Source organism: Schistocerca nitens, chromosome 3 (assembly GCF_023898315.1).
Source record: "Schistocerca nitens isolate TAMUIC-IGC-003100 chromosome 3, iqSchNite1.1, whole genome shotgun sequence".
Taxonomy (NCBI): Eukaryota; Metazoa; Arthropoda; class Insecta; order Orthoptera; family Acrididae; genus Schistocerca; species Schistocerca nitens.
The window spans coordinates 992,721,720-992,735,891 of NC_064616.1; the positions used below are offsets into that span (position 1 = coordinate 992,721,720).

The 14,172-nt window shown below is 38.3% G+C and overlaps 1 protein-coding gene across 3 annotated transcripts in view; it reads right to left on the reverse strand.

The window, feature by feature from the left end:
- LOC126249054 (protein-associating with the carboxyl-terminal domain of ezrin) overlaps window positions 1-14,172 on the reverse strand; it is a 111,817-nt gene that overhangs the window by 60,987 nt on the left and 36,658 nt on the right. For all 3 annotated transcript variants that reach the window (XM_049950688.1, XM_049950687.1, XM_049950686.1), the window contains 2 exons: window positions 10,197-10,386; window positions 8,286-8,425 (listed from right to left, as the gene is read on the reverse strand). In XM_049950688.1, coding sequence (XP_049806645.1) covers window positions 8,286-8,425; window positions 10,197-10,386 — 330 coding nt within the window. The remainder of the gene's footprint in view (window positions 1-8,285; window positions 8,426-10,196; window positions 10,387-14,172) is intronic.

Here is a 14,172-nt window from a genome sequence, read left to right on the forward strand (position 1 = left end):
TTTTTACAGAAACTTAATACAAACAAAAGCCAGTTTGTAATTTTGATTAGTCAGAATACATTAAAAATAAAATCTAATGAACCCAAAAAAAGGAGGTATCATTGTATACTCTGGTAAATACGGTACATCTCTTTTTAAAACCAACAGCTTAGTTCATAGAATGAAATCAGAATAATCTTCACCAAGATTTAAAGTCTCTTACTTTGGTCCAGAAAGGTGTCAATTATTCAGGAACACACATTGTCAATAACTTGCCATCAAATAAAGTTTAACTATTAATAAATTTCAGTTGAAGAGGATCCTAACGGATTTATTGGTGGCAAACTCCTGCTACTCCACTGCTGAATTTCTTAGTAGGACAGACTGATGCATATATGTTATTAGGGTGAGATTGTGTGTATTAGGGTGAGATTGGCAAAATAGGACACACAATGTTAAATTATCAAAATTTGTGAACCATTATCTTGGAAAGTTTTTAAGACACCAGCTTCCAATTTTCCATAATTAAGGAATGTACTTTGGTGGATATGCTGATCTAGAATTATTGAAGAAATAGAATTATTAGGTGTGTTATGTTTTCTCCAACTCTTAATTTTTCTGGCAGAATTTTGTAAATGAAAGAACAAAAGAACTAAACAACATAGGACATTTTATTTTTCTAGTTCCATGTATGTTGAATCTTATTCTTGGAATGCTGTGAAAATTTCATGTTTCTCCCTTTAGTACTTCTTGACATAGCAGGCTACTTATTGCACAAACAGTTTTGAGATATTGAGGTTCAAAGTTTCTTTTAATCATAAACTTTTATACAGATTTAAAGTTGTGACTCTTTCGGGCACCAGAATTGTCCTGGCCCATTATCTGTGTCCTTGTAAGTGTCACAACTGCTCAATGGTTTTCTTTCTTTTATCATTTGCTGAGCAGCAAATTTTGCTTGGCCTACATGAAGCACAAACAGTTCTCACAGAGCTCTTGCTGTGTTTTGCCCTATCCGCACACCTACCTTTTCCAGGACCTTCAGTCTTTTGTAGTTTCCACCTTTAAAAGTTACTACATCATCATACACTGCTAACTATAGAGTCATGAGGCCAACAGAAACATTTTTAGGCACATGGCACCACACAACATTATTGAAGGATTCATTCAGATTCTGGGTCTTATGTGAACATTTCTTTAGTAGCTCTGCATTTACCAAATCTTTGAATATATGTTTGATAGCATCACTGCTACCAAAGATTACCAGAAAATTCAGCTTGTCTACACTACACTAGAGGGTGTGGTCGCTTCAGACATATTAATCTGGTTATTTACACTTCCTTCACTGTCTGCATACATTTTTTTCGAAAACTTAAGACACAAATTCGTATGTGACGTACCTGTCAACCCCAATCTTGACTTTGTTAAACATACTTTTACTTATGTATAAAAGAACAATATATGCAATTACATTACAGAAATTGCTGGCTAGCACACTATTTTTGTACAAACTAATGCCAGAAACAAAGGTCTGATTTGTTTATTTGTAATGGCAACCTCTGAGATGTAGCAGTGGTAACAAAACAGGCAATTCACAGCCTTCTAGACTGTTGGGTTCCCAAGATATGTCTCTTCAACTCTGGCACTGTATACGAGATGCCGAAAATTATCTATAGTGTGTCACATTTAAACTATTATTTGAAGGACTTAAAAGTTGTCTCTTTATAGAGTCTGATATACCAAACTGTTCAGCACAGTCTAAAGTACATATGGAATAAGAAACAGAAGTCTAACGTACATATGGAATAAGAAACAGAAAATGTCCAATTTTATACAATCTGACTTACAATTTTTCCTTAACAATATCAAAAACACAAGCATTATGTATGGCCTCACTTCTATACCAATTCAGAGCAGTAATGTAGTTAATATAACTAACAAGGGAACCTCCCCATCGCACCCCCTCAGATTTAGTTATCAGTTGGCAGAGTGGATAGGCCTTGAAAAACGGAACACAGATCAATCGAGAAAACAGGAAGAAGTTGTGTGGAACTATGAAAAAAATAGCAAAATATACGAACTGAGTAGTCCATGCGAAACATAAACAACATCGAGGACAAAGCGAGTTAAGGAGCGCCGTGGTCCCGTGCTTAGCGTGAGCAGCTGCGGAACGCGAGGTCCCTGGTTCAAGTCTTCCCTCGAGTGAAAAGATTGCTTTCTTCATTTTCGCAAAGTTATGATCTGTCCGTTCGTTCATTGACGTCTCTGTTCACTTAATAAGTTGAGTGTCTGTGTTTTGCGACCGCACTGCAAAGGCGTGCGATTAGTAGACAAAAGGACGTGCCTCTCCAATGGGAACCGTAAACATTTGATCGCAAGGTCATAGGTCAACCAATTCCTCCATAGGAAAACATGTCTGATATATTCTATACAACACTGGTGACGGCATGTGCTTCACATGACAGGAATATGTTGTCGACCCACCTAACTTGTATACTTGGCGAATGGGTAAAAAGATTCTTCTACCTTGCCCGATTTAGGTTTTCTTGTGGATGTGATAATCACTCCCAAAAAAGTGATGAAAACATAATGGACGGACAGATAACAATTGTCTGAAAATAAAAAATTAAACTCTTCACTCGAGGGATGACTTGAACCAAGGACCTCTCGTTCTGCAGCTACTCACGCTAACCACGAGACCACAGTGCTCCTGAGCTCACGCGATCCTTGATGTTGCCTACCTTGCACATGAACTACTCAGTTTGTATATTTTGCTTATTTTTTTCATAGTTCCACACAACTTCTTCCTGTTTTCTCGATTGATCTGTGTTCAGTTTTTCAAGGCTTATCCACTGTGCGACCTTATAACTAAATCTGAGGGGGGTGCGATGGGGAGGTTCCCTTGTAAGTATTGTAAAGTAATTTTGTAGTGCAACTACAACAGCCTAAGAATTATCATATGCACCTAAATCTGTTAGACATTTACAGGTTTTGTGACAAGTTTGTTACTACCTTTTAAATGAAAACACTTAAAAGATTTTTTTACTTATTCCATATCCATCAGGAAAATTTCATTTGGGACCTGTGGGAGGTACATTAGCATATCCTTTTTTTTCTTTGCAAATGTTTTTTGTGCGTTCTCATTTTCTGACATACTCTACATCCTGTATGATCTCCTCACTATGGATCTTTTGGAACAGGAAGTCCATCAAATCTAACTGCATGAAGCTCTCATTTTACAAATGTTAAGACTTTCTAGTTAGACATGTCACCACTGGCATCCAGCGTATCCTTTCGACATAAATGCCAACCGGAATTTAAGATTTCACTTTATCTTGTGCTGTTACTTTGCATCCATGTTTTCTAGTAATAAAACTATTAGATTGCTCATTACTTCATAAAGTACCCTTGCTTTTAGTTGTCCAACGGGTTTCTGGCCATCTGCAGGTACTGTTGTTTCTTCATATCCATTTTCTTGCTGTGTTCCTTAGTCACTTCACCATGCTTCCTCCAATCTTACACAAGAGCTACACCTTCTCATGTTTACCAACTTAATCCAAATTTATGGTATAAGCCAGGCCAGAAATGAAGTATATAAATGTGTGTTAATTTGGTAAATTTATTATGTTGGTGGAGGAGGAGGAGATTAGTGTTTAACGTCCCGTCGACAACGAGGTCATTAGAGACGGAGCGCAAGCTCGGGTGAGGGAAGGATGGGGAAGGAAATCGGCCGTGCCCTTTCAAAGGAACCATCCCGGCATTTGCCTGAAGCGATTTAGGGAAATCACGGAAAACCTAAATCAGGATGGCCGGAGACGGGATTGAACCGTCGTCCTCCCGAATGCGAGTCCAGTGTGCTAACCACTGCGCCACCTCGCTCGGTATATTATGTTGGTTCATGAGCTTCATTGGGCATGAAAGAACACTTACTAGTACTGTAAATGCATTTAAAAGTGGCATAAAAATCAGTACTAAAACCATCACAGTTTCTCATCTTCACCGCGACTGAAGTTAATGCAGACCACAAAATCGAATACATTCTGACAAAGAGCATACACTGATAAAAACTATTGGTTACTTTATTATATGCCTAACACTTATTGCCAAATTGAAGTAATTGTAAATGTACATTCAGTACACACACACACACACACACACACACACACACTCTCTCTCTCTCTCTCTCTCTCTCTCTCTCTCTCTCTCTCTCTGTTCTCAGGAGGTCGTGGTTTGTCCCTGTAAGCGTATAATTGGCCATGTCTTAAAGTCACACCACACTTACTAACAAAGTATGGCTGAAGTAGTTGTGGTTCACTGAAGTGTTTTCTTTGTGAATAGCCACTATTTACTGTTGTTATTTTTCTTTCTCTCAATATTCTGCTATTCATTTTAATGCTCTCTTTTGAAACTTCCCTCTCCTCTTCAAATTGTTACTGACAATAGCTGCTCCTCTCCTGCTGCTTTCTAATTTTCTGCCCAGTTTATTGTCTTATTCCCCTCACTTTCCTTACTTCAATCTGTGTTGTTGTTATTGTTGTTATCAACATCATCATCATCATCATCATCATCATCATTTGTAACATCAACAAGCAAAATTACCCTAATTGTTTGATGTGTAATAGTTAATCTGAAAAGTTGCATATGTAAGTGATAGTGCCATAGCCACTCTAGATGAATTGAACAAAGGAATTTAGCAATCAACTAAGCCAATAAACCATTAAAGTTGATTGAAACCTTTCTTGAATATATTTACTTGTATTATTCCCCTGAGCAAGATCTTTATCGAACATGACTAAAGCTGGAGAACATTAAAATGAGAGTAGCTTGATTTGTTACAAGTGTGTTTAGCTAAAGCAAATTTTTACACATATGCTCCACAAACTCTAGTGGGAGACATTAAAACATCGAGGTTGTGTTCTCAGACTCTAAGAACTCACATATTAAGAGGAGCCAAGGAATACATTACTATCAACCTCATATGCATCATACAATGACAATGAGGGTAATATCACAGAAGATTGGACCCATATGGTAGACTACAACATCAAGCAATTTTGCTTTCCAAGGAACATGTGTGTGTTAAATATGAGGGCGACTAATGATACTGATACTCTCAGCCACAAACTTCCTCCAGAAATTTTACAGTTTAAAAGTTGCTCAAAGTATTCTTTCTACCATTCTATAATTCTGGTCCAGCAAGTAATTAGATTCCATACTTCTAAATTCCTGGAAAGCATTCAACACGGTGCCCCATTGCAGGCTGTTAACGAAGGTACAAGCATACGGAATAAGTTTACAGATACGCGAGTAGCATGAAGACTTCTTAGAACTGCAGTTGTCTCTATATGCCTAAATGATTTGGCAGACAAGGTGGACAGCAATCTGCAATTGTTTGCTGATGGTGCCGTGCCATACAGTAAGGTGTCGAAGTTGAGTGACTGTAGGAAGACACAAGACAAAATTTCCCATTGGTGTGATGAATGACAGCTAGCCTTAAATGTGGAAAAATGTAAGTTAACGCAGATGGGTATAAAGATGAAACATGTAATGTTCACATACAGTATTACTAGTCTCCTGCTTGACACAGTCAAATCATTTAAATATCTGGGAATAACACTGCAAAGCGATATGAGGTGGAACAAGCATGTGACAACTGCGGTAGGGAAAGTGAATGGTCAACTTTGGTTTATTGGGAAAATTTTTGGAAAGAGAGGTCCACCTGTAAAGGAGACCACAGACCTATTTTTGTGTACAGTTAAAGTGTTTGGGATCCATACCAGGTCAGATTGATGGAAGATATCCAAGCAATTCAGAGGCAGGTTGCCAATTTGTTACTGTTAGGATCGAACAACACGTAAGTGTTGCGGAGATGCTTCGGGAACTCAAATGGGAATCCCTGGAGGGAAGGTGACGTTCTTTTCAAGAAACACCATTGAGAAAATTTAGAGAACAGACATTTGAAGCTGACTAGCAAACGAATCTACTGCCACCAACATACACTGTGCGTAAGGACAGCGAAGATAATATATGAGAAATTAAGGCTCATACGGAGGCGTACAGACAGTCGTTTTACCCTCGCTGTATTTGCGAGTGGAACAGGGAAGGAGGTGACAAATAGTGGTATAGGGTACCCTCCGCCATGCACTGTATAGTGGCTTGTGAAGTATCGATGTAGATGTAAATGTAGATCATTAACAAGTATCACAGAAGAGTAGTATCTGTTTCCAATTCCCTTATCTCCCAAACACATGATCACCATTTCCTTCAAAGGTTTATTCTGCTATCATACTAAAGAAATAATCAGGTAATGAAGAACAACAGAAGTCCAGAAGATGGAATCCAGGCAGAAGACATTCAAGCTGGAAGAGAGAGACCCCACAAGAAAATTCACTGACTTATCTAGAGGATCTGGATTTTGTAGGGGATCCCAGAAGACTGAAAAACAGTGGTCATCTGCCTAAACACAAGAAAGGTGACAAATTGGACTGCACGAACTACAGATAAATTGCCTTCCTGAGTGTTTATTATAAGATCTTGTCAAACCATATACTCGATAGAATCCAGCCGTTTGCAGAAGAAGTGATCAGTGAATATAAGGGGTTTTTCAGAAAGGGCTTTTTGACTGTCGACAACATCTGTAAGCTATGAAGCTATGACAACTCACTAAAAATATGTGGGAATATTTTGCAAAGATCTGCATGTCCTCGTCACAGATTTTAAGATGGCATATGATTGCATCCACCGGGAGAGCCTGATGGATTGCCTAACTAAGTTTTGAATACCTAAGAAACTTTTACCCATAGTTTGTCTCTGATTCAAAAGTCGAAGTGAAGAGATTTGACGTAAACGCTGGGTTGAGACAAGGAGATCGCATGTCACCGACATTGTTCAACCTAGTGCTTGAAAAGATAATGAGGGAAGATTTCTTTAATCCAAGGGAGAGGGTGAAAAAATCGCACATCTTGCATTTGTTGACAATTTGGCCCTGATGTGCAGATCTATGGAAGAACTGATGCAGATGAGCGACAGCGTGGAGGCGGTAGGGAACAGATTCAGTCTCCTTGTGAATGAATCGAAGTCCAAGCAGCGTCTGGTAGTCTGAACGTGACAATAGAAAAGGGTTCATAATTTTAAATATCCAGGGGGGGGGGGGGGGGGGGGGGGGAGGTTAATCTTTACAGGAGCCGCATCATGTGAGGCATAAATCATAGTGAGGATTGAAGCCATAAACCGATCATACATCAGTCTGGGCCAGCTTTTTGAATTGTGCAGTCTCTCAAGGAATTTCAAACTCCAGTTGAACAAAACAATGATCAACCCGAAGGGCTGTATGGTTGCAAAACTTGCAGTGTCTGGAAAAAAGACTTGCAGTGTCTGGAAAAAGATTTTAATCTTTTCATTTATAAGCAAAAAGTGTTAAGGATACAGGATACAATCACTGGAGAAAGGAACTGCATAATTGTGAGCTGGATGAAATTTACAATACACCAAACACTGTAGGCTTGATAAGAAGCAAGCGGCTTGTATGGGTAGGACATGCCACTCGGATGGACAAACACTTATGGCCTTTGAAATCCCTGTTGAAGAAGACCACTAGGAAAACCAAAGAAAAGGTGAAGAGATAGAGTCCATGAGGACTTGTCACAGATCATCATAGAAGGTACTTGGCAACATAAGGCACTAAACAGTACACGGTGGAAAAGGAACCCTGTAGCTGTGCACAGTACTCTGGGCCTGACACTGTAAAGTAAGAGCCTACCGAATTAAAAGGGTCTTGTACCATCTCTATCTCCTTTCTCATTGTTTTTGCAGAGTGATGACAGTTTTATCATTGACCTGTCCATGAACAACAGCTTTAAATCAGCCGAGAGACAGAATTCTTCACAATAAATCTCAAAGTATGCTTGTACTGTTACCACATAAATACAAAAATTTAACACCAGCCTCTACAAAATTTAAAATATCAAAAGCACATCATCATGTTGCTTTGAGCAAAATAGCCACTCGAAGAAAACATAGAAGTTTCAGTCACATAAAAGGCTTTAAATCTCAGTGCATCAAACAGTCATTCATCCTAAATTTCACAAATATGTGACAACTGCATAACATAAATGATAACAATATACAGTAAAGCAAAAAAATCGTGGAAGAATGAAAAATCTATAAAAGTAGCAACTGGAGTACAATTAAGCACTTAATTAAAAATGTAACTGAATGAACAGCTGGCAGTAAAGAACGTTAGGCATTTGTTCCTTTCCTATATATCCATCAAAGCAGATAAATCAATAGAATTCAGAATCCAAACTTACCACTCCTAGGGTGCAAAATGTGAGGAAGAAGGCATTCCTGTGCTGCTGAATCCAATAACACAAGACGGGCCAACAATAAACCACTAAGCTGTTTTGCGACAAGAGTTTCTGGAAATGTCAGTAGTTGGTCTACAAGACAACTGAAAAACAAAACATTTGAAAACGGTAAATTATTTAAATAATTTTTATTATACAACTATCAAAAAACAAACACACACACACACACACACACACAAAGTGCATGGAAAGGGATGGGATAATCATAAATTTGGAGTAAAAATAAGGAAATTAGCAAGAGGTGGGTGGAAGCTGGCTAGTGTGACTGGAGGCTGGGGGAGGGAGAGGGGGGGGGGGGGTGAGGGTTTTGGGAAGCTTTAGAGGAGTAGGGAGAAATCGTTAAGTGGAAAACCACTTATTTAACATTAGAGTATATATTTTTTCCGGTGCTGTATTTGCATTTGAATTGCTTGTAATACCCGAGTCTCTTGCAAAAATGACTAATTTGCTTCTTATATTACTTTATGTGGAAGGTCTTTCTTGTATGAAGAACTAGGCACATGTGAAAAATTTATGTTCTTATCAGAAAACACTCACTAGGAGAGTTATTTGCATTGGAATCTCTGAAGAGGAGAAAATGACAGGGGAGTTAGTGTATGAGTTTCTCAGGAGCCCCATTATACACAAGTTCATAAGGTGGGACTAACGTGGAGCACATAACCCTGTGATGCAGACTGTTTATGGAGGATTGATCTATTTCATGAATCCAGCTTTGTGACTGAGCATTGTTTCTGTAATTTGTTAGTGACCTCTGCTGGAACTGGTTCAAAAGCTGCTGTGGACTTGTTAGCCAGGGCACTGTCATATGCACACTTGCATGTACATGTACATTATCTTCATTTGCATGGATGCACTGACTTTTGCCACAGCTTTTCTCAGAGTTGTAGTGTAAGGAGCCATGAAACAAGAGCTTGCAAGGTCTTTTATTCTTTACTGCCTCAATATGAAATTACTTTGATCACTTTTTTTATTTTATTTTCTCGTAAAAAATATTAGGCAATTCTTGCTCCAAGTAGAGCTGTTACCTGCACAATTTTCACAGTCGGTCACTGAACATGATGGCCTTGTGCTGCCTGTTGCCTTGCCATTACAACCTACTGTGGTGTGACCATATCTTTGGCATCCATAGCATCACATCAGATTGGACACATAAGGTCTTATCTTGAAACGAATAAATCCAGCCTCGATTGAGATTTGGAAGTATAGGCAAATTGAATGTTAGGATGAAGAAGACAGTCTTCTGCAGCTCACTATTCCCTCTGCTCATGATATTGTCAACTTCGTTAACCTTCGACTTCCCATTCTTTATACAGTTGGGTGAAAAACAGCATTTTTCAAACACAAGTGTTCCTTTACATTACACTGACAGGTTTTTATAGTTACAGAAATATTTTCAAAAGTGTTATTAATGTGAAAGGGGGAAACTTGAAATGGAAATCATTACACAGTAGCCACACTGCAACTACCATTTCAATACCTCAAATAAATAAACGGCAATGATTTATCTATTAAAAGATACCATAAATCAGGAACTACATCTCATAATCCATATGTTTGAAGTCACCAAATTACAGTTGAACACTATTCTGGAAATGTGCTACAAGTAAACTGTCACCATTTGTCAAAATGCTTGCTTAAGTGGGATGGATATGCCACTCAATGAACAGTTTCTTTTTTGACACAATGGCTGAAGAATATTAAATGTCTTCTAATACCTATGAGAACAAACATTTCTGAATGTTTACATCCAATATAATTATGACACAGACAATAACAAAATAACGTTACATCATTAGAGAGCATTTTCATTACTCTAAAGGAAGAAAATAAGAAAGAATGCAATATTTTCAGTACCTGAAGAAAGATTTTTTTTCTTCTTCTGTTTTAACAGGCAATTCCACAAGAAAACTATAAACTCTAATGAAGTCATGACTGAAGAAATCATGAGTCAATAATGTAGATAATGTAGGACGTGAAGTATGTCTCACATTCTGAAGCTGTGTCTTTGCTAGTTCAAGGAACTCTTTCAAAGCTGGTACTTCATCTGTAAACAGCAATTTTTTTTTTTTTTAAATACATATCACGTAAAGATGTTATACTGCAACTTATATTTACAGGACCTTTTTATTATGCGTTCTATCACTCATTCACATGTACATCACATCATACACCGATACATTTCAACAGCAGTGTTAATCAAAAGATAATTTATATAACTTTCCTTCCTTTCACTTCTTCATCCAAATTCTTTTCCTGATTTGATTTATACTCGGGAACACTTAAGCTTAATCAACAAAAACCATCTATTAATACTTTCATTTGCTTAAAGAGCATCTGATCAATCAACAGTTTTGTTATAGCACAGCTTCTGATGCTTTCAAGTAATGCCGCTAGTCAGATGTGAATAACTGTAAAACTATATTGCCAACGTCAATCTATAGCAGAAAGATGAAACATTTTATGCTCATATTTTGGGGAGTAAAAATCTCCTCTGCAAGACTCAGTATGTATCCTGAAAACAGTTATCTTTAGAAAAATAGTTCATTATGTTTGTCCAGGAAATCTAGAAGGCAGTAAATAGTGTGAACCAGTATCATGTGGTGTTCTTCAGCCACCAGTAGGCATTAGTTACAATTCCCCACCAGTGGACAGTAATTTGAGAATACAGAATATCAAACCTTTTTTATGACTGACTTGAAGACTTTCTAGGAAACAGAAATAAGTACTTTGTTCTTAACAGGATAAATGGTCATATAAGAAATTAGTTCTGGGAGGACCACGAGGAAGTGTTGCCATTCGCCATATACAGAGTGAAGCAGCTAGAACATGCCATCCTAAATATATCAAGAAAGAGTCAATATATCAAGGTGCAGTTTCGGCTAAGTTATTGTGGGGAATGAAGTGAATGTTCTCATTTATGCAAGAAATGTTTAATGTTTACAGCTGCCAAATTATGACATCAAGGGCTTTTTAATAGAACTTTATCCTGATATATTCATAAAGAACTATACACTATTTTCTGTGGAATTTGAAAGGACTTCAATAAAAAAACTTGGATGGAGCTTGATCAAACAGTAAAAACACAACAGTGCTGCAGTTCACTTCACCACTGTCCTAAGAAGAGAAGCTCTCTGGTCTGTCCACAGGCCAGGTCCCTTTGTGTCTGGGAACAAATTGGTGGGTTCTAGTTATTTATTCATGGACCCAGGTCTGCTGTGCATGCACGACAGGTCAGAGGTCACGTGCAATTCATTTCAGAAGTTGCTACTGTGTCTCACTGCAAGTACATTGCACGATGTGACATTTTACAATCATTTTACTTACTGCAGTACATTTCTGCACTTTGAAAGTAGTTCATATCATCAAGACAAAGTATGAACGATGCTAGAAAGAAAACTGTGGCAGTCGCTGACTCTCTGAGGCTTTGTTAAGTATAGAAATTCATAATACTTGTAAAATAATGGACATAACACAGTGATGGGTAGTAGCCTATAATAATGAACATAGTACAAGAAACATTTTATTGGTGCTCACTATAGCATTGCTTTATATTACTCATCCCCCCCCCTCCAACCACCATCTTTTACGAATCTTTCAAGGCACCTACATCTTTCTGAGATTATTTCCATAATTACTGTCGGAATTTTAAATTTTTCTTTGCAACTACAAGAAAATGGGTATTTTTGTCACCAACAGCATTTCATTTTGTTAAAATAAAGCATCATCAGTGATCTGTAATGAAACTTTTTTACAATCTGGCTTGCCTTCTGCACCTTAAAAGATGTTTATGTTACTAATAATACATTATGTCCTATTTTTGCTCACATCAGGAAATGCTGTCTACTTGCATATTTTTGAGGTATTCTCTCATTTGGCAATGTTGTTGGTTTTTATAATTCTTTGGTCCACAGTTGGAATAACATCTAGTAATGTTTTAACAATCTCTCAGTACACCATATGTTTTTTTCATATTCTTGCTTGTCTAATATCCATGTGTCAATTTTCACAAACAATATATTTCACGCGGTACAGATGTATAAGTTTTTCAATGTGTTCATTTTACTATACTTGTAGCAACTAAAACTTGCTGTAACCTGAAAACCACACACTCATCAGTTGGTTGGATGGTTGGTTGGTTTGGGGTGTAAAGGGACCAAACTGCAGGGTCATCAGTACCTACACCCATTAGTGGCAAATTTCAAGTATCACCTACATTTCCTTGTTGCTATGTTACAATTTGCTTCTTTTGTCAGAATAAAGAGCAATTTTCACACTGTCACCTTGCTAACATCCTAATGAAGTTGCAAATGCAACGGAATCCTGAAACAATAGTTTGTTAAATGAGGAACTGAGGACAAATCAGGTCAAAAGCTTATACAAAAGTACATTCTTGGTATAAATATGCAATTTCTTCACTTACCTTGTTGCATAGCCACAGTAACCCTTATTTCACCAGCTGCAGATGACCCAATAAATTACACCATTCCATTGCGAAAGTCTGTAGTTACTCATATATTGCAGTACATAGGAAAGTTCCACTTGTCTACCATATGGCAAAATACTCTTCTCTTTGTGCATTGTCATTTGCCAAAATGTCGTTTCAATATCTCAAACCATTTCTGAGATATGAGGGGTGTTATGAGCATTTCATTCTAGCTTCATTGCCTGCGCGCGTAATTGCAAATGAGTCTGATACGTAAAATCACTATTTTCGAGATCGGCAAGGACACCAACTCTCAAGTCTAAAGATATATCCAGTACATAGCAGAGATGCTGAGTCGCTACAGGCACAACAAAAAGATACACACAATTATAGCATTTGGCCATTAAGGCCTTTCTCATCAACACACACACACACACACACACACACACACACACACACACACACACACACACACACACACAGAGAGAGAGAGAGAGAGAGAGAGAGAGAGAGAGAGAGTCTCAGACAACTGAAACCACACTGCGAGCAGCAGCACTAGTGCATGGCGGGAGTGGTCATTGGTTGGTTGGTTGGTTGGTTTAAAAGAGGGGGAAAAGGACCAAACTACAAGGTCATCGGTCCCTTGTTCTTAATAAAACAATGCCACAAGTCTGAGAATAAAAAGGATAAAACAGCAAGACATATAACACAAAACGGAAATAAAGTACAGACAACAAGAACGAAAGAAACGCAATGAACACTAAAAGGAGCAAAAGAGGACAAGAAAACAGAGAGATGCAAGAAACAGTTAGAAGAGAGTAAAACAAGGAAGCAGATTACAGTGACTGGCCAACCACGAAAATAAAAATGAAAAGCCAGTCATCCTGCAACACATTAAAACCTTCACCCTAAAAGCACTAGGGTGGAGGACACAGAGGGACAAAGGACACGCACTAAAACTCAGATTGAATGATAAAACCCACCCACATGGATGAAACGTAAAACCAAATCAGCCGATGAGGCATTGTCTGCTAAAATCAATGATAACGAGTCCAGAACCGGAGATGAAGTCGCAGGGAGGCCAAAGAAGGACAGAGCAGAAGAATATGGGCTACTGTCAACTGTGCACCACAACAACACTGAGGTGGGTCTCCACGGCACAAGAGGTAGCCGTGGGTCGCCCAGGCATGGCCAATGCGGAGCCGGCAGAGAACCACGGAGCCCCTGCGAGAGGCCCTCATCAAGGACTTCCACACATTCGTGGTCCCTTTAATGGCTCGCAGTTTGTTGTGCGTACTGAGATTTTGCCATTCCGTCTCCCAAAGCTGAAAAATCTTGCGACATAATAACAAATGCAGGTTAGTTGTGGGGATGCCCATCTCCAGAAGCAGTTTCTGTGCAGCCTGT